At 44.6% G+C, this 21,748-nt stretch overlaps 1 protein-coding gene across 4 annotated transcripts in view; it reads left to right on the forward strand.

The window, feature by feature from the left end:
• Window positions 1-3,374: 3,374 nt before the first annotated feature.
• Window positions 3,375-21,748, forward strand: part of LOC309719694 (transcription factor COE1-like) — a 55,656-nt gene continuing 37,282 nt past the window's right edge. For 2 of the 4 annotated variants that reach the window (XM_082555988.1, XM_082555987.1), the window contains exons 1-6: window positions 3,375-4,382; window positions 5,305-5,461; window positions 6,628-6,691; window positions 7,396-7,451; window positions 8,791-8,864; window positions 10,313-10,381. In XM_082555988.1, the coding sequence (XP_082412114.1) occupies window positions 4,249-4,382; window positions 5,305-5,461; window positions 6,628-6,691; window positions 7,396-7,451; window positions 8,791-8,864; window positions 10,313-10,381 (554 nt within the window). In that variant the 5' untranslated portion in view covers window positions 3,375-4,248. The remainder of the gene's footprint in view (window positions 4,383-5,304; window positions 5,462-6,627; window positions 6,692-7,395; window positions 7,452-8,790; window positions 8,865-10,312; window positions 10,382-21,748) is intronic. The other 2 variants (XM_082555989.1, XM_082555990.1) reach the window with 2 other exon arrangements.

A 21,748-nucleotide genomic window follows, 5' to 3' on the forward strand; every position in this document is an offset into this window, starting at 1 on the left:
GTATGGATGGATTCTTGTGCAGAGCTGGTAGAGTTTGATTTATATGCAGTTTAAATAATTGTCTCACCTGTCGGAAAACATGAAGGGCACAGCCTGATACCCACTACAGAGTCACTGTTCTTTGCTTCCACTTAGTTCTACTTTTGACATTTTTATATACATGTATTTATGTGTATACATGTGATGTGTGATGTGATGTGTCACTTACGCCTAGTCTTTAAAAAAAATTAAAAATTGCTTAAATTGTCTCTGTGGGGTTTACACTGTGGCCAACATATCCACGGAAATGGGTTTCTATAAGCAAAATGAGGAATGATTATGACTTCTATAAGACAAGGTCATCCTTACTGAGCCCATCAATAGCAATTGGGGGGGGGGGGGTGATATTTCAAGGCCAAGGTCATGTTTTGGTACACTGAGTGTATATTGTGTGCACATAAAAATATTGTTTCTTTCTATATTTTGAACAGTTTAACTTTTAAACACTTGGTTTAAATACACAACGGGATTAGATTAGATTAGATTAGAATTGCTTTCATTCATCGCTGCCGTCTTACTGACCTTATCCACTCATTTCCTGACTATGACAATCATGGTACAGAAATGCAGCCACATGGACATGCTATGCAAGTGCTGCTGAGACTTGATGGCCCTCTTGCGTCGTGTGATGTCTTTTTTACCCCACTAGATGGCAACATTGCACCTGATACGTGTGCTTTTCATAGGTCTTGACCTGAAATGAAACGAGACTGGGGATTGCTAGAGATATGTAGCCTAAAGGACTGAAAAATGTACAGCACTCATTTTTCATCACAGCAGTTTATTAAATTTCTAGTCAATATTTGCTGACGCTATAAAAGCACTTTAGGAACAACAATTATACTTGTTTTTTCCTTTCATGTTTTATGCTGATATTAAAATGGATCGAGTCTACTGGTGGCTTGACACGTTTTAAAAGGCAAACACCTATATTTGTCCACTTTATGTCGACTGGAGAGCATATTGTAAGACATACGCTCCGCTCTCATAAGCATATGCCCTGATTTTACAACTAGTGATTTTTACGAGTCTTCCGTTCAATCAGGCCATTATTATCATCAGCCCAACCTTTTTGATTTACAGGAACATCTGGCTGTACAAGAGACGGACTGCAGCGCCTACAACTCCTTTCTCATCAGTTACTTCAAAACGTCTAAATCACGCAGGGAATTTTAATAGCCTTCCCATATGTGGACACTTGAACATGAGTCCTCGTCAAGTGTCCTATACGCACACACATATGCAGACGCACCTTTACATCATTTAAATGGCGTGCGCATTCCTGTTTGCGAGTAAGGACCTGAGATATTTTGCAAACCTTACGTCCGGGTGCCAAGGAGTTAGTAAATCGCGGTATTAGCATGGCTGGGAGATCGGGGCCCAGACTGACATGCCTGTTTTTGGATACTGGGACAGTGATATTTGGGGTAACCGTGTGCGTTGGTGTTTGGGGATATAAATATACGCCACCCCGGAGGCCTCCGGTGTTCGCGCGGGCCTGCATGCCGACCAAGGCAGACAGATCACTTTGAGGGAGCCACAATCAAACAAATGTGCTGAAGGATAGATATGAACTTGTGCGTGCGTGTGTGTGTGTGTGTGTGTGTGTGTGTGTGTGTGTGTGTGTGTGTGTGTGCGCAAAAAAAAAAAAAAATCGTGAGAGACTTTTTATCACTATTTATTGTGTCGTGTACTCACGTGGTAGGGTGCTCATATTTCTCCTCCCACAGCAGGAGACATAAATAAACAGCTACAGAAAATGATGAGATGATTGCCGCGGGTTTGGTGTCTAACCTTGACCGTTTATGGCATTTCTCGGCGGTTTGCTGGTCGCTTATTATGCCGAAAGGTCACTCAAAAAGTAATAGTTAAAAACAAAGTAAAACTTGTTTGGGGTTATTAGAGTGCCAAAATATATAACCTCATAATTCCAAATAGTCTGTATTTTGTTTTAATTATACGTGAGCTTTTTTCCCTGAGCCCGCAACCGCCAGCATCAACGTGTCAGACTCTTTCATTTGAGCCGTTTTTTGATAAAATCTTAATTTTCAGATATAGCCTCCTGATAAAAACAACAAAACCAAACGACTCTTTCATCCTTTCCATTTCATTATAATTAAGCAAACAGTACTTAGTGAGCAGATGCCTCCCCCGGACAATTCAATTTGACAATTTAGAAATGACTCTAATGATCGGAGGAAAACCAGGACTGGCGAGCAAAGTGGGGAGAGCTGCAGCAGCATCCTCATTTCCTGCTAGAGCTGCTGGATTTGTTCGTCCGGTCTTCATGCATGTGGGCTCACCGCGCAGTTTCATGGCTCCGTGAGCAACCATGCAAATTTTTTGTCACACTTTTTTTCTTCATCTCTTTTTTTGTGCTGTTATTGTTTGTGAGCAGTTGCTTTTGAGTGACTGCAAATTTCTTTTTGGGCAGCAGGACGCAGAACAGTTTAGCTGTAATCCTCATATTTATGTTGGATTCAGCATTTAGTCCCGCAAGATTTATGTAATGCATCTAATCAAAGCTAATTTCAAACCACCGGGCTGTAACACAAAATTGTGCGCAGCGGCTGCCAGGCTCTGTTTTTTCTTTTTTCTTTTTTTCCTTTGGTGCGCTGAAACTTTGTTAAGCCCATAATCTGCCGGAGTTGATACTCTGAATGAACACTTGGACTTCTCCGTGCAGTTGATTCCGAATCTCGTGTGAAAACAACAAGACGGAGCTTCAGTTAAAAAAAAATACAAATAAATGTTTGAATAAAGTCCTTTTTCTCCACAGCACACGCGTGCAGAATGTGGACAATTAAAATATTGGTTTTTTGGTTGTTTGATGTTGAATTAATCTGAGATATACGCATAAATCTGCGCGCAGATGGTGAGTGCTTCTCGGATTGTTTCACTCCACTAGTGCATGCTTTGTCACATAATAACGAGACAAAAACGAAAAAAATGTTTGTATATGATCCTCATTAGAACATTTAATCAGAATCTGTTTGGGCTTTTTGCAGATGGATGCGGGGATATTTCGTGGCGTGCAGTTTCTCTTGCTCTTCTCTTTGCTCACAGACGGAAAACTATATGGATCAAACTAACTTCCTCCCTGGAGCTGGTGTTTGATTGCCATGAACATATTAACTGTCAGCTCTAAACACTAAACACAAAAAAGATTTAACACGCACACATCACGCACGCACAGAGAGAGAGGGAGAGCGCGCGCAAAGCTTCAGGCTAAGTGGCTGGGGCGGGACAGTGCGCGGAGCGAGGCGGGGACAGAAGGCAGGCGGGCGGGCAACGTGGTGGTCGGGTTGGTGGACAGATGATTGTCCGCGTTATTAACTATGTTTGAGGCGTGCAGACCACGCCTCCTTCACCTACTAGTCCTCCCCTTTGCGTGCAGACCACGCCTCCTTCACCTACTAGTCCTCTCTCCTGTTTGGCATCCCAGAGATGGTCCAAAGTGATTCCTCAGGGAAGGAAAAAGAGCGCAAATCACCCGAGCGGGAGATGAGGAGGAGTTGAGCCGCTGCTGCCCGGGACTGCCGCTTAATTGCGCGTAATCTTCCGTTTCATTCATCTGAGCTGAGAGAGAGAGGAGGGGAAGACTTTGTAAATAAGGAAACGGAGCTAAGGAAAGCGAAACGCGTTTTCATCTCCTCGTTTTTCGTTTTCTCTTTGGACTGTTTGTTTGCAAAGAAAAAAAAGAAAAGAGAGAGAAAGAGGGGGAAACTGACATTTTTGCTCGCGTTTATGTCAGCTGCACCTTGATCCCGGGGACTGTCGCCAACTCAGTGCAGCCTCTCATCCTGCGCTTCCCCCCTCTTTCATCGTTTCTCACGCTGTTCATCTTCACACAGCTGCTGCTTCCCCACTCCGTTTTCCTTCTGGAGTCGCTGACACGAGGTGCAGCTAACCTCGGATGCTGACAGCTCCCGGCCTCCCTTTATTCTTTCTTTCTTTTTTTTCCCTTCCACATGTCGCATCTTTTGTTTACTTTGAGAAACACGCCGCAACTAAACGCCGAGTGAAACAGACCACGCTACTTTGCTCGTTCTGACAGCGCGATCAAACAGACAAGCAAGAGGAGGGGAGGCAGGAGGGGAAAAGAAGAAGAAGAAGAGAGAGAGTGAAAGGAGGGAGCCGAGGAGAGGAGGAGAGAGAGAGGGGGGAGAGAGTGAGTGAGAGATAGAGACAGTGTGAAGGTGCGTTTTGATGTTTGGCATCCACGAGAGCATCCAGAGGAGTGGGAGTAGTATGAAAGAAGAGCCCATGGTGGCCGGGATGAACGCGGTTCGGACATGGATGCAGGGCGCCGGGGTGCTGGACGCCAACACAGCCGCCCAGAGGTGAGCCCAAGGCGGCCTTGGCGGTGCGCTGACTGCGGGGCGTGGAGACCGGGGATATGGGGGGGAGAAAAGCCGCTCAGATCTGCGGTGTTAAAGACGGGAGAGCGGCTGCATCACTTGGGGCAGCACGAGTCCCCAGAGGACGCAGTTGTGGGATAATCACCGCTCCCCCTCCAGGCATTTCAAGCCCTTTTCCCCTCATTTTTCTCTTTCTTTTTTCTTTTTTTTTAGCTCAAAGTCCGACTTACTAAAATATTGTATGTGCCTCGAAGTTTTTTATTTAACGGATTTCAGGAAGAAGGGGCTGTAACAGTGACTAAAACTCCAGGGCGAGCGGGGTTTAAATGTTCCCTCAGCATAACTTTAGTTTGAAAAAGTGAGCGCTGAGTTTTGCTTAGACTTTTCAGCTCACTTTGTTGTTTACTCCTCCTTTATTATTCATATTATTAGTAGTAGTTGTGATTTTGTTGTGATAAAACCGAGTAGCTTATGTGCATATAGAATTATATTTTTCAGGTCTACAATTTCGCAGTTTTCCCACAAAATAAAAGAAAGTGAATTTGATTTCATTAAAGCTGCAGTAGAAAGTAATGACGCTAACATGGACGACAGGCCTACCATCGAGAGAGCAACTGATGTGTCCAAATTATGACGTTAATATTAAATAGTACGTCGAAGCAATTTAACTTTACGCTTTAACATTTAGCCATATTTCTGTAATTATTGTTGATGAAACTGCAGCTTTTTTATTCAACTGCACAGAGACGAATTTTGCCAGCGATGAGGTTGAATCTGAGGGCAGGTTTCTGTCGTGCTGTGATTCTATTTTCTTCATTTTATTCTTTTTTTTTATTTTTATGTATATATATTTTTTCAATGCCCGTCGTTTTGGATGCTAGTTGGTCTGTGCTTGTGTCCGCAGCGGAGTGGGTCTCGCTCGGGCACACTTCGAGAAACAGCCGCCCTCCAACCTCCGCAAGTCCAACTTCTTCCACTTCGTCCTGGCTTTGTACGACAGACAGGGTCAGCCTGTGGAAATAGAGAGAACCACTTTCGTCGACTTTGTAGAGAAGGAAAAGGTGAGTTTGCAAATTAAATATACAAACACACACACACACACACACACATATATATATATATATATATATATATATATATATATATATATATATATATATATACATGCCTTATTATTTATTTTCATCGTCTCACTGCCTGTAATAAAATATTCAAAGGAAAGAGTACAATGTTTAAATTGCAGCGAAGCATCGACTGACGCCTGACAATATAGTCAAAGTGATAAATTACCAAACGCACACAGCAGGGATTATTACTCCCGAAGGCTTTCCTGATGTGATTTTTAGACGTGGGTTCCTAAAAAAATATAATACTTTCAGACTTCTGATTATATTTGTCATTACTCTGACTTTCTTCATAGCTGCAAAATAATGAATATTACACATATTTACAGCAACTTTTGCGCTCATCTACCGAGAACCATATTGACTTTTATATTCTGTGACAGCTCAGCACAGCATGCAGCCCATTCCTGCAGGTGCTCTCCTGACAAGCTTCTTCATTTTCACATGTTTTTTTTAAATTTTCTTTAAAAAGGGAACTTTCAATATTAGTCTTTGAAGTCACATCGATATAGGAAAATGTTTTACTTATTAATAAGTGCTGCATTTATTAGCATTTAACAACGACTTCTTTATAATTAATTATAGTCAAATGTTTTTGTGCTGCCCAATAAGAAGACGTTACACATTGCGCGTTGTCGTGTTGGGGGGAGATAATAAATGTGTAGGAAGTTGTATCATTTTAAAAATAGGAAATAAAATAAAATGAAGCTGTGGGAGAACGGTAGAATAGTTTAGGTTACAAAGCTTAAAAACAAATTTAAAAAACAGTGTTTTAAAAAAACAAAAAACAAAAAAACAATTAATTATTAAGAAGTTGGGTTTCTTATTCTTTGTCAAATAGCCTCATTAAAAGTTACGGATTCCTTTTTTTTTATTTTTCTAACTCTTCTCTGCAAACTCGATACGAAGAGGTGAGAGAGAAATGAAAACTTAATTTCACTGTATATATATATATATATATATATATATATATATATATATATATATATATATATATATAGATAGATATATATATATCAAGTTGTAGACATGCAGTCGAAGTACCAGGACGAGGTGGCTCGCTTGTCTGCTTGCTTTTACCGGGTCTGGTTTAATTTTCATAGGAAATGACGGGGGAAAAGACCAACAATGGGATCCATTATAGACTTCAGCTCCTCTACAGTAACGGTGAGTTTGGTTTCCATAATTTTTATGGAGCAATAACAGAAGCAGCGTGTCAATGAAACGTCAAACGCAAGTGAGAAAACTCTGGAAATAAATGTTTTAGGTGGTCACTTGGTTGAGCTTCGGTTTAGAGGTTTTATAGTTTTCTTCTATGGATTTATTAGCTTTCAGGCAACATGAAAGATGATAACTTCAGATATTTTTAAATTATTGCATTATTACTCATAAATGAAAAAACAAAAGCATGTTTTTTAATTATTATTTGTATTATTTATGTATTTATTTATTGCTGTTTCATTTGCTTCTACCAATAAACGCAGTGTATTTCTCTTTAGGAGTAAAAAACTCCAAGCTGCAAAATAAAACGTCTTCCTTTTAAACTTTTTTTTTTAAAGTCTTCCTTCCTTCGTTGAACAATTAAGTTGTATTGATTATGTTTTAGTAGACTCCTGCTGTGCTTATTTTCAGTCTTAAGTTGATACTAAATATTTATGCAGATAAAATCAACACAGTAAAGACAGCAAATTGAATTTTCAAGTTCCAACCAAACTGACAGCGTGCAACAAATACTGAAAGTCATTATTAACAGTTTAGACTCATCGTTTCCATGAAGTGGCTCGCAGGGGAAACCAGAAAGAATACATTTTGTGCTCAGAGAGATTCCCCAGCCCGTAAACGCTTTGACTTTTTAACGTGTGTGTGTGCAGGGATCAGGACGGAGCAGGACTTGTATGTTCGTCTCATTGACTCTATGACTAAACAGGTAAGACGTGCTTCCTTAGACTAAAAAACAACAAAAAATGAACTCTACAATGGTTTGCTGGCTCTGTTGATCTGACTGTTGACCCCCCCCCCCCCACCCAGCCACCCAAACCCAGCCACCAACCCCCTCCTCTTGCCCCCCCCCCCCCCATGCATGCCTGTGTCTGGGACCCTCAACTTCAGCACAGCACAGCCTGCTTGATAAACGACCTGTCTTACCTGTGGAATACATTTACAGAGGCCCAGAAAAGTAGAGGACATGTGTCCTCATATTCTACCTCTGCACAGCAGCTAGTGAGGGTGTGTGTGTGTGTGTGTGTGTGTGTGTGTGTGTGTGTGTGTGTGTGTGTGTGTGTGTGTGTGTGTGTGTTTAACAGGCAATATATAAGTGTGTGTTCACATGAATGTGTATGTGTGTGTGTGTGTGTGTGTGTGTGTGTGATTGTGAGTGTGTGAATCTCTCGGTCGTGGCGATGTGTTAGTGTTTGAGAGAGACAGTGATGCATGCCAGCTCACTCTTTGAGGACCTTGACCCTCATTTCCTCAATGTGAAACAGAACAAACTATCCCAGAGTGTGTTATTGCCAATTCAATCGCACAAAGAAATACAGAGCAGCTCATGTGGGCTGGCGCACTACTGAGGGATTTCACCGCTCGGATGAATTAGACAACGAAGAAAGTGAGCCTCTTCAGCGCTGTTTTGATATCAGGTCTTTTGTTTTGCCAATTCTTCCTCTGGTGCCATTAGGCTTGAAGAGAGTTTGTCTGAGATTGAAAAGAGTAGGAGGAGATGTTGTTTGTGCGAGAGCGTGTGTGTTTGCATGTTTATCGGCGCCCGCACGCGTGTGTGAGTGTGTGTGAGATTGTGTTTGTGTGTGTGTGTGCAGGGCGATCACAGCCCTGGAGAGCATGTTGAGTGGGGTTGGAGGGGTAACCAGACTAGATTTTTGGACGCCGTGCTGTATGGACCAGATGGTGCACTATACTCCAGTCTGGCAGTCCAACTGCTCACTGTACACCACGTATAAACATACGTGCATGCACAAACACATATGCACGAGCAGTAGTACACACACACCAACAATTTTGCTCTTACTGTCTCTGTCAGAACAGAGAGTTCCTGTTCAGGAGGACTGGATTCCCACGATACACAGATTTGCCAGATAGACAAACACTACTCCCAGATGAAAGACACACACACATGCACACACATCTTTCTGTTTTTTACTTGCCCCCTGCATCGTAGTTTGACTTTTTTTTTTCTCTTAATACACCACTGAAAAAATGTAAACTACAATCATTTTAACTTTCTGTTATCTTTCCCCCTCCCCTTTCTTTAGGCCATTGTTTATGAGGGCCAGGACAAAAATCCAGAGATGTGTCGGGTGCTGCTGACCCATGAGATCATGTGCAGGTAAAACGCAAAGCATTTTATACCACATTTCTCACTCCGAAGATGTCTTTGTTGGTGTAAAGAGGGGGCAAGGACATGAGGAGCACTGCTAAATTGCAATAGAAATCTTATCATTTTCCTCAAAGTGGGTTGGGGAGACGGGCCCTGGCCTATTTCTGTTGTGCGTGTATGTGTCGGTGTGTATGTGCGCGTGTGCATCCCTCTCATGTTCAGCTAATTAGGACAAGGAAAAGCTCATTACTCAAACCCATCCTCCTCAGTTTGTGTAATACATGCAGTTTGCTGTGTCCTGACAGTGAGCTATGTGCAGAGGGAGACAGACTCAAATTACACATAAAATAAAGACACACACACACTCAGTCAAAAGTAGTAAGCTGGGAGGACTCTCACAGTCTCGTTGCATGCATTCACAATCAATAAAGGCATCACACAGCGTGCGATTGTCTCTTACAAAACCAGCCATCTAGAAGAACATGTAAGAATTGCATGGAGAAAAATGGCTAGTGGCAAAGTGTAGACACTTCCTGGTTATCACACAAGGCAATTTAGACCACTTGTTTTCATATGCTGCAGGAAACGGTCGAGATCAGAAATCTGATCTGGCTCTCCAGTCCTCTTGTCCTGGGGGACTTGAGAAAGCAGGGGGAGGGTCAGTCTCTCTCCAGCCTTCTCTCACTTGCTTCGATGTCTTTCTTCATCTCCTCCCACACACACACACAGATACAGTAGATGCACACATGTAGTCAGACACAGGTACACACAGACATGCAAAGGCTCAGGTGAGCAGACAAGAGAGAGAAAGGTAGACGCAATGATACTTTTTGGGGGGGAATACAGAAGGGGGGGTGTCGACGACACACAACACGCTGTTACATAGCGGTGCAGTCAAATGATTCAGAAAGGACTCGTCACATCAGTATGCAACCCCCTTCTACCCGGCATGCACTACTCTCCAGGTCCAGTGGGACCACTCTGTGACCCACTTCTGAGAGAGAGAAAGAACAAGCGAGAGAGAGAGGGAGAGAGGCGGGATAGAGGGAGGGGACGAGCACTGAGGAAAAATAGAGAACATAAGATGTCTGGTTTTGTGATGTCTGACAGAAATGGAGCTAACCTGAGCCCTGGAGGCTAATTCAAGTTTTTATCCAGTCCCATTCAAGCTCGTTCCCGTTCTCCTCCAAACTTTGCCTAAAAATCGCCCGGCTGATCTCGCCTACTGTAGTGCAAAAGCCCCAGTCTTACCTTGACAAGCTAAACAGAAATCCAACCCATGCTTCCTCTTGAACTCCACAAAAGTCTCACGCCCCCTTTACTCCCACATCCCTCTCCTATATGCTCATCTGCTTTCTTCTCCCCTTAATGCTGCACCTTATCTTGCTCTCGCTGCTGTTTGCATCCAGGTGACTAACCCCCCATCCTTTTTTTTGTCTCATCCCCATCCCCTGCAGTCGATGCTGCGATAAGAAGAGTTGTGGCAACAGGAACGAGACCCCATCAGACCCTGTCATCATCGACAGGTAAGCAAACTTTGCCCTTTGACCCCGGCACGATGATGCGCTGTCACCGCAAACACAAGTGCAGCAGGTATAACTGTGGAGGGGTGTGTGAAACAAGCGCTGTGGGCCAAGTACAGGAGCAGTAAATAATGGCAGAACATACAAAGCATGACGAGAAGCCATTTAAATTTTTAGCGAAAGAAAGCAGTTGGAAGGGGTCTTTGACATGTGATTTGGCTGAGAAATTGCAACCTGCAGGCCTAATAAAGCAGCCACAGGTTGTTTTCTGGGGGTTTTTGAGCAGCCATAATTGTCTGTGTAAGCAGAAAGTGTGAAACGGCAGTAAATTATATTCCAGCTGTATGTTTGTGTTAGTGTGTTTGCGTGCGTGAAGTGGAGGAGCAATCACGGAGCAGTCGAGCTCTGCTTCAAGTGTGGTCAAACAGCGTTTGTGTGGTCGTGCTGATGACTTAGCTGATGAGCAGTTAGGGTTACAGCTACTACGCTCTGGTGTGTGTATTTCTGTGTATAAATCTCACTCGTGGATGGCTATTGTTAGCTGGGTTGTTTTTTTTTTACACACTCACAGTCTTTTGCCTTTCTTCTGCTGTCATAAACTACCTCTGACTGATGCAGCAGCTTGCAGGATTTATAGTCAGAGAGATTTACTGTCCGGCCTCTGCCATGTGTGTGCGTGTGGCACGCGGGAGGACGAGGGAAGGTATTTTGCTCGTACTCGAGCTGTTCTCGTTCGTGCAGATTTAAGGCGGTTCTGATCAGGACTTAAAGAGAACTGAAGAGACTTTCCATGAAGGAATTTGGAATGTATTTTCTGATATTCAACTATGTCCTAGCCACTGCGTCATTGGGTAAAATGAGGCAGATTGTAGTCTATCTGATGTCTGATTTGAATTTGTCACATTTGAGTGTATTTGTGTGAGTGTTAATGAGGCAGTGACCTGTGCTATCTGATGAACACAGCTGTCCCGTTCTCACTGCTGCTCTGTGGAAAGCTACTTTTTTACCTGTGCGAGTGTGTGTGTACATATATATATATATAAATATATATATTTATGTGTGTTCAAGTTTGTGTGTGTGCATGCGCCACCCTTGTTCCGCTCCACTGAAGCAGAAGGCCTCACCTCAGCGCTCCCTGAGACAGCTGCACCCCACCACGTGGCCTCAGACAACACGCCTGCCCATCACTCTGTGCCATATTTCTGATTTTTGTTTTTCATGTGTGCATACTTGTTGAATTTCTCATCTGCACGCTCCGTTGCTCCGTCTTCACGGACGCCATGTGAAAACTTTTTCTTTGGGTTTGCCGCGGTTTGAGCACGACCAGCCTTAAGTGAAGCGGCCTGATCCTCCCGCCAACAGCTTTTCCAACACTGAGCATGTGTTGTGGTCGCTCGCTGGCGGTATTCCCCCGACGCCTGATGGCTCAGGTGTGAGGGCAGCATTAACGAACAACAAATTAGAACAGGGGGAGAGAAAACAACAGCAATATCTCTGTTTTCCTCTCCAGCGAGCACTCTTTCTGGACAGCAAAATAGGTCAGGTGAGAGGAGAGCAGTTAGGAAAGGTTGGGGGGTAGCTAGTTTTTAAAAGAGGGGGGGGGGGGGGGGCAAAGGGGATTAAGCAGAGGAGGGTTTATACGTTTGCTCATTTAGTACCAATATATTCTTGGCAATTGTAATAATCAGGGATTCATAAACAAACAAACAACTGTGAGGCTGAAACTGACTCAATTACCATGAGCTCCCCTCCTTCAAATTCATAAAGAAATACCATCAGCAGCCCCTCTCCACCCTTGAAGTTATTTAGTTCGTTAAATAAGGGCTCGTTAGCCCTCTGCTGTTTCTCAGAGATGATTAGATTTTACAGCCCTAATTAGCTGGGCTAGCTCTAACTCTTCTGGAAGAGTAATGGGTCTGATTGCCTAATTAGCTCTCTCTCGTTAAGATTGGAGAAACAGGCCACTGCAGCAAAACCACGGGAATGAGGAAAAATAAAGTCAGCTAATGAGAAACTTATTTGATTGTTAGGAGAACAAATCTGGTACAGTGTGGATTGGCAACGCTTTTGGGTACTGTACTCGCTCACCGGGAGAGTCTCAGCCCTTTCTTTATCTCGTCCCCACCCACCCCCTCTGTTGAAAAGAGAATTTGTTTGGGCTTTAAAGCATCTACGAGGAGCAATATGCTTCAGATGCTTTGTTAAGAAGCGTATTTGTTTAGGCAGGAGTCGCTTTAACGCGACGCCAATCTGTACCGCTTTCTTGGCTGTTTTGATTTAGGACTATCGTGGCTCGCGTTGTCATCTCTCTCTCTGCTGTCTGATGTGGATCAGCGCTGAGGAAGGAGAAGAAGAAGAAGAAGAAAGCAACTCGTGCCATATTTTATGTATTTAACCTCAGTAGCAGCGAGTTCTTGGAAATTCAGTCAGACCTTGACATGACACATTGAGTCTGTGCTTGACACTGGGCAGGAGAAGCATCTGAAAGGTGTGATGCTCCTGTGCTTCTGCTCCCCAGGGAAACATGTGTGGTCCACTTTAGCCTCTTACAGAATCAGGATAATATGAGGGGGAGCCCTTAACCCCTAAACCTCTACTTCCACTTCTCCCCATCACTCTCGGTTAGCATGGGGTTAATCGTATTCAGCCACAGTGTATGATCGCTCTATCACGTGCCCTGATGGGCCCCAAATCACAAACACATTTCCCTCTCACCCATGTAAAGCTTTTTTTCTCTCCCTCCCTCTCTCTGAGTCTTATGTTTGTCTTCTCACTGAACTATTTTAGTATATGCACTTGGTATAATTGTGGACAAATGTGTCAGCCCTATTTGCAGTGGAGGGGGTATGGCAATCCCTCCAGCACCATGTGTCCTCTCCTGCCTCTTACCACCTGTGTCCTGTAGCCCTTTCCTGCTCATCCAGCTCCCATAGGCCTGCTGCAGGGTGTCCCCGAGGCTGGGAGAGCCTCTCTGGAGGGGTGGGATAGAAACACTCTGTGACCAGCGATAAGAATCCACTGGTTATCATGCGTAGCCCGCAATCCCTCTTCCGTTTGCAATGCCAGGACGGGCACAAAGCGGTGTCAAGTTTACATGTACAGACAATGTTATTTCAGGTTTATTGCTGTTTTTTCTTTTCTTTTTTTGAGGGTGTGTTGGTGTGTTTGCCTTTGCACACACTCCTGCAGCCCGCTGTTGATGTGGCCCATTTCCTCGCATGCGTGTCTGTGCTTGTGTATCCGCATCAGTGTTGGTTATTTCCCCAGGAGCAAGTGTGTGTTTTGATAGAGGCCATTTCCTGACAAGTGTGTGTGTGTCTTGAGTGAAGAATGTCGGGCAGGAAGTGCTCCTCCCGGGGAGGGTGATGTCATGGCCGACAGCTTCCTGTTCTCTGAGCCAGTGGAACAGGCTGACTCCTCAGCTTCACGGTGGGTAGTTAGCACTTGTGAACCAGGTTTTGGTTCACCTATCAGCTGTGTCGGGTCTACACCTTTGCTTAAAATAAAACACAAATAAACATCGGGTCAGCGTTTTTTTAAACACATCATTTTTCCAGGCTCATGTATGGCTAGTTTATCTCAGGTCCCTCTCTTGCAAGCAGGGAACCCCCTTATTGTTTTGGTTGTTATGTTTGGATGCACTTCCTGGGGTGAGAGGTCATGTGTTGCCTTGGCTGGGCTAACGTGCACTAGTGAATAATGTATGTCATTGACTTTATGTCAGCCCTGCCAGCCCCCCAAGCAGAGCCCACCCATGTTTAATTCATCCATCTCATTTGTGTGTGTGTGTGTGCGTGTGCCTGCAAATATGTGTGTGTGTGTGTGTGTGTCATTTAGAGGCCCAGTCTGCACCTGTCCAGCCATTAGCCCCCTTCTCATTTGCATTTGATGCTAATGCGGTTTACTGGCAGTGCCTTCCGTCCCCGTAGCTTAGTTTCATTTTCATATCCATGACTGTGTTAGTGAGAAGGTGAAGGCTCACACTTGCACCGCAGTGATCCTCTCACTGTACACGCTGACACCTGAAGGTCTTTATCATTTGCTTTTCTTTTCCACATCTTGGGTCAGTTTTATTTTATGCAAGATTGTGATTCTTTTTTTCTTTCCCTTTTTTTTCTCACAGCTGGTTTTCTGTTGTCCATCTGACCACCTATCAGTAGTTTGGCATTTCTCTAGGAGGGAAAGAGAAACTAGAAACACCCTGGGAGTGACACTTGCATGTTCAAGTTGTCTTGCACTGTCTCCCCAGCGACTTTTTTTGTTTCCGTCATAACTTTTATGATCTCGCCTTGGCTTGATTTGTTGCCTTTCTTTCTTTCTTTATTTATTTATTTTTTTTTGGTGGGGGGGGGGGTAATGTGCATTTTCTTTTTTGTGCAGTCTTAAGCAGGATGCTATGGGAGGCTTTGAAAAGTACTGGCCCTTAGCTGGATCTGGTTGTTTGAACGGGGCTCGGGGGCAAAGAGGCGAAGTTGCCGGCTCATCGATATGCAAGCAGAACTCCCCTACCTCAGGTGCTAACGGCCTTGCAGAGCTGCCTGAGCTGCCTCCAGCCCAAGTGCACATGCAGGCACGCGCATGCCCAGTTGCAAGGAATCCACAGGCGTTCAGAAATATAGCATGCACAGATGTACACTGACCTGCAGCTTTTTGCATCTGTTTGCTTGTGTTCTTCCCCCCCCCCCCCCTTGCATTGGAGGAAAGCATGTCCCCAGGGTACGGGCAGCTACGCTGATTGACAGCAGGGAGTTTGGAGGTCGAGGAGCCTCTAAAACAGCGCTGCCACTTTCTCTCTCATACAAACCTACAACCTCCCCCCAAAAGCTGTCTCACTTTTATTTGCGATAAATTGCCACGCAATTCTCAGAGTTTATGCCTGGGAATTGTTCTGGGGGGGGGGGTGAGTTACTTCGTATCAAATTAACCCTGGATAAGTTCGTTTTGTGGAAAGGAAACAATTAGGTACATGTTGAACACATTATTTTATTAATGCTTTTTGTGGGCATGTGTGTGTTTGTGTGTTTTTGTTTGCTTAATTCTTTCCCCCAATAAACTAAAACTGAGCTGCAATCCCACTTTATAGGTATTTAAGCTGATTCTCTCCCCCCTGCTGAATGAAGGTAACAGCCAGTTTATTAGTCCATATAAAACATAATTTACAAATGTCATAACAGTGAAAAGTTCATAGTTTCACAACACCAGGGTTTTGGGATTTTTTTGTTTGATTTTTGGCCGGAGCCACATAGCACCGTTGTAAGCTCTATTTTCTCTCCAAACTGCTTTGTCATTACTGCTTGACATTCCCCGCTTGACCTGGCTGCTCTCCTTGGCTGTTCCCTCTGCCTTTGTGTCAGTGTTTGTTCTGTCCCAGAATGGAGGGGTTTGGCTGGCCAGAACTGACCCAAATGAGTAGCGTCCTACTTCTCTGAGAGCTATTTAAGACATTTTTTGGTGTTGGAAATTGCAGGTTAGAGAGATAGGGATAGAACGGGAGTGAAATAGAAGGAAGATATATTTGCACATGCAAAGGACCTCATGTGCGAGTGTGTGTGTGGTGTACTGCAAGTGAGGAAAGAGTAACGTTTTCCAGGATTTAGTCCATGATTCGCCCTAGAAGATGCGCTCAATTTGCTTTTCAAATGAGGCGTGAAGAGCATGTGTGTGCGCGTGCCCCTCCAAGTGTGATGCTATACATTTGGACGTGCAAAGCTGTGTGTGTTAGTGTGTGAGAGGCTTTGTTTTCCCCGTGCTCTGATGTGCGCAACCCACTAAGTGCTCTCTCACAGCCAATGTGATACACAGCTGCCCGTGTTGCTGCTCTTAATTGAATAGACACACCAGCTCCTCTCAGTGAAGGATACTCGGGCATCCTTTCGTAGCAGGCTGAGCCAGTGTGTCATCAAGCAGTGTAGCTTCAAGCTGCCCCGATCGCAGCCCTCACTGATGATTCATTGTTTACTGATTGTTTATGCTAAGTGAGGACACAGACAGTATGTCTCATGCCAGCTCCATACACCTCCCCAACCCTCCTGATGTTTCACTTCCTATCAGCCAGTAGTCCCTCCTCTGGTGTTTTACCTCAGCGCCGTTGCCCAGGATGTAAGTCCAGGTGTCCAGGATGAGCGCTTGTGACACGCTGTGCCCGAGCAAGATGTATATTCTGTTGATTGTTTCCCATCAATCTGTCCAGGAAGAATGGATCGCTGGCCAGGCGCTGCGAGCGGTGCTCTCAGTTTCACATGTCACAATGGAAGGAAAACCTGCACGCCATGTGGGAGATTGGGGGGTGGGGGGAGATGTGCTCTGTGATATCGGCCTTGGGATCCTGCGACAAAGTTACAATATTAAAAGTCATCTTCTGATTATTCTGCGCAAGATTTGCTTTTAGGTCCAGCGTTTTCAAAACCATAAAAAGAAGAAGAAGAAAAAGCAACCAAAGGCTATTTAGTTACTATGTCATCCTCTCCCAGTTAAACCTCTTCATATCTGCTCTTATATATGAGTTCTGTGACACTGAGCTTGACTAATTTGAGCTGCGATGTTAAGAGACAAAAGGAAATCTTCAAAGTAGCATCTCTGCCATAATTAAATGTAAAGCAGTGGACGTCAGTGTGCAGACAATTATGGTCAACAGCTCAGTTCGATCAAAGGGATGATATATTCTTACATTCCTAATATATTCTTTTCTTTTTAACTTTGCATTAATCAACAACAAATGAGACCTAAGCACATGTCACTGTTCCACCTCAAAAAGCAGAGCTGGATTTAAAGGCCTTTGTTTGTGTTTATGTAACTCATGTGGGGAGACAAAGTAAGGCGTAGGCAATCGACTGAGGCACTTTGTTGTTTTACACCGCCTTCACCCCCCCTCTCTTCTGTGCGTGCCTCTATCGTTGTTTGCTTGTTTACTGAGTGGCTTGACCTCACTCGGAGAAATGTTCACTTGTTTCCTTTGCTTCTGCGTCTCCTTCTGCAATCTGTGTTGCTCCCTCTGCTCTTCTCCATCCATGTGTCTCCCCTATCTTCCATCTCTCTCCCTGTCTGTCTGCCCCTCTGCCTATGTGTCTTTTTCTCTTTGGTCCTCCCACTCAGAACTCCAGATTTAACTCTGGAAGCTTTTCGGTTAATCACACTTGGAATTTTCCTCGCTTTTTGAACGCTTCTTCCTCGGCAAACGCGTTCCTCCTCGATCTGCTCCTCGGCTGCAGGAGAGACTGCGCGCTAATTATCCCCCCAGTTATTGGCTTCCCCAAACACAGGAGCTGTGATTTACATGAGGTGACATTCAGTTCAAACACACAGACCTTTGCAACCTTTTTCTCTGGAAAACAATTAACAGTGCCGCTTTCTCTTCTGCCTCTCTCTCTCTCTTTGCCGTACCTTCTCTTTTTTCCCCTCGCGCGACACCGCTCCCTCCCTGCCTCCCTCTTCCTCTGGCTATTGTCTTCGCACAAACAGACAAGATTTACTGCCAAAAGAATGAAGGGGTGTGTGAGGTGTGACTGGCAAAAATTTTTTATATTTTTTTGTCTTAGCAGGCAATTACTTGCTTGTTAATTTACAGCTATTCTGTCGAGGTAGCTTTTCAGAGAGGAGTTTGGAGGAGCCTTCGAGAGAAACAGATAAGGCGCCAAGTTTAGTTTTGTAGAGCTGAAGAGGACTTAAATTAGGTCACGTTTTTACAAAAAGAAAGAAAAAGATAAAATAAAAGCACTTTATCAGATTCGTCTGTATTTCCTCCATTGACCTGAGTAAATATGACACACGCTCCCTCACACGCACACACCTATGAAGAGACGTATAGCCTACACAGGCACGTTCAAACACAAAGACAAACTTACAAGCGTGCCGTTAATGAAGCGCATCTCTCTTCTGTCATGACGCCCATGTTAGCATGACAAGATGTTTACACACACGATCACGCCAGCACCTCTGATGTGGGCCCGGATCAAAGAGAGATAAGAGGAGAGAGAAAAGAAGAGGCAGGGACGCGACGGTGAGCGTCAGGTATGGGATGCTTTTCTCTGTTTGACAGGAGGACGGTTGTAATAGTACCCCACTGAGAGGCTGAGAGTGAGACAGATAGACAGACAACAGAGAGGGAGGCGTATACCTGGAGAAATATATTCTGAAAAAGGGAAGACTTTTCTTCTTCTTCTTCTTCCACTGCAGAGGACTTCTCTGAACTCAACCTCATTCTCAAATCTGGAGGAAAACAATTAGATCCACCCGCTTCCCCTTGTCCCGCAGTGTAGATTACAAATGAGCAAACCTGGCATTTATCACATTACTACAAACATTTATTAAAGCCGGTTCCCCTCTAAAGCTGCAGAGATAACAGTGGGTAATTGCAGAGACTGGCTCTATTAGTTAAGTATGCCTAATGTCACTGCCTCAGAGCATTAATGGACGCCGTAGTATTATGTTCCTGCACTCATTACCACCCCACTCCCCTTCAAACAGATACACACACACACATCCACACACCATTCTCTCCCCCCTCTCCATTGACCCTGCAGCAGGAGTCTGTGCCACTCTAATGAGAAATGGAAAACACCGCTCCGCGAGCTCCAAGACACGTACACACACACACACTCATTCACACATATACACGGACACACGCACACTCAATGGGAGACATTACAAGGGGACAGAGGGGTACACTATAATCACACACGCCCAGGGAAACAATTGTGCCGTTATCAGAGTGATCACATTATAAAAGTTTAATAAACACCAAACGGCCTAATGGTGAATTAGCCCGCATCTGCCCCGTGTTGTGCCAGGCTATAATTAGTGATTTAACAGAGACAAACAAATGTTTTTTAACCAGAGTTCGTCGCAGCTTTAACAGATTTTTAGTCAGGCATAAATTATCGAGTTTGTGCCGAAATTAAAGGGAAATGAAGGTCTTTATTCTGCGCTCCTCTTGACTCCAAGACACTAAAAGTCTCACACACACACACACATACATGCGCACACACAGAGCCATACAAACACTGAACCACCAAGAGGAGAGTTTGGCTCAAACCCCAGTCTGGTTTTCTAAGTGGCACTTGAGATGTGTATGGAGAGAGGCGGATGGGTGCTTGAGATTGTTGAGGAGGAGAAGAGAGAGAGAATGAAGGGGGGTGGTGGAGGGGGTGGAATGGAGAAAAGAAACAGGAAGAGATCGTGGTGAATGACGTGTAGTAAGTCAAGAGGAGGTGGGGGGCACTTTCTTTCTTCCCTCCCTGCATGGGCAAATGCAATTGTGTGACTGTTTTAATACGTGTGTTTTTGCGTGGACACATATGCATGTGTGCATATGTGGGCAGGGACGGGAAATCGATGACAATTTATAATTTAACAATCACAGGGACTATCAGTTTTTATACAGCCTCCATACTCATTCATCAATATTACATCAGGACTCAGACTCTCTGTGTTAGGGAGTAGGAGGGTGAGAAAACAGCTGAGGAGAGAGAATATGGCTTTGGTCCAGTGTGTGTGTGTGTGTGTGTGTGTGTGTGTGTGTGTGTGTGTGTGTGTGTATGGTGGGCTTGGGGGTGTTGGTAAAGGGGGGAAGGAGGGCATTTGCTGAGGTTGTAGAAAACATGGCTTCCAGCATACACAAATGTGCAAACGCACACCCCAAGCTGCATGAGTGTATGTGCGTCTGCATCTGTCCGGCTGCTTTTGTGTGTGTGTATAGGTGTGTGCGTCGTTGTGTGTGCGTGCATGTGTGTGCGTGTATGTGTGTGCTTGCCAGCTGAGTGACAGCTTACTATTGATCTGTGGGAGGCCACGGTGTCATTAGACCCAGTATGGACCAGCAGGCACACGTGGAGGTCAGGGCACAGAGTTTGTGCATAAGTGCATGTCTGTGTGTGTGTGTGTGTGTGTGTGTGTGTGTGTGTGTGTGTGTGTGTGTGTGTGTGTGTGTGTGTTTGAGTGTGCATGGAGGACTGGGGGACCAAGTGTTCAGTAGTGACAGGCTCAAGCCTCTGAAAGAAAATCAATCGTGTCATAAGAGGAAGGTTTCCTCCAGCCTCCTTCTCCCTCTTTCTTCCCTCCTCCTCTTTTTTCTCTCTCCTCTTCTCATCCTTTCTCCTCTTTTCTCCCTTTTTCTCCTTTTCATTCTCCTCATCTGAGAGGTCATCCACCCACTGCTCCATTTATACCTTTATCACACCCTTTTTTCTCTCTCACTTTTTTTTTTTTTTTTTGGAGACTGTTTTTCTACCACACGCTCATACACAGCACTCCCCGTGTCATGCATGTGTGACATACGGATCAATTCAAGAGGTTAACCTAGCTAAAACTGAGCCATTAGTGAGAGAACTGATCCTGGATCAGCCCTCATTAACTAAAAGGGTACGCAAACTGTTTGTCCAGATAAAAGAAATGACATCCCCACCCAAACCAAGGCCAATTAACCGAGAATGCTGAGACTAGTTGAATTGATGGCACGCCTTGTTTTGTTTAACAGAAGTTTGGTTTTGAAAAAGAAAAGAAACTGATAAGACTTTCTTTTATTGTGAATTTAAGATGTCCTTCAGTTATTTATCATTAAGGATGAGCACACACAGACACACACACACTCTCGTATACACATAGGGCAAGCATCCACCTGTTCTCCTCTCCCCTGTCTCGCCTGAGGGGACTAGTGTGGTAGATAACAGTTTGAGTGGGCCTTCTGCAAAACACTAATCAGACCTAACACTGCCTAATTAGCACAGAGTCCACTGATTGGCTTACAGCAATAATTAACACAGGTGAGAATAATTAGCTCCCCATAGACCTGTTTGTGGCTGCGTGTGTGTGTGAGAGAGAGAGAGAGAGAGGGAGAGAGAGAGGGAGGGAGTCTGTGTGTGTGTGTGTGTGTGTGAGTGTGTGTGTGAAGGATGTTATTATGCAGTCTTGGTCCCTAGTGAGACTGAGGAGGCAGAGAGAAGAATCAAACTCATTACTGAAACCAGGCCAACCTGTGTTAGGTGCTCTGCTTTCCCACACCCAGAGAATTAGCCACACAGAGATCCACCTCGTATTTCTCCTTCTCACTCACTCTCTCTCTTTGTATGCATGTGTGTGTGTATGCTTATACTTTTTCCCTTTTCTTCTTCTTTCTGTCTCCGTCCCTTTCCCTACCAACCCCACCCCACCCCTCCCCTCCCCTCCACCCCCTCCCCCATTCCCCATTGCTGATGAGTGAAGGTACGTTTGAGGAATCTCACCGCTAGCTGAACCTGCTAAGATGAGATGAAACGCAGACGCGGAGCATCTTTCGATCACATTCTGTCTCACCGGTGGTCTGCCTCTTTCTTGTATCCTGCACCCAACCCGTCTTTCAATCTCTCTTTTCGAATAGCAAGAACGTCAGTGACTGCC

Source organism: Aulonocara stuartgranti (assembly GCF_965226115.1).
Source record: "Aulonocara stuartgranti genome assembly, chromosome: 2".
NCBI classification, from domain to species: Eukaryota; Metazoa; Chordata; class Actinopteri; order Cichliformes; family Cichlidae; genus Aulonocara; species Aulonocara stuartgranti.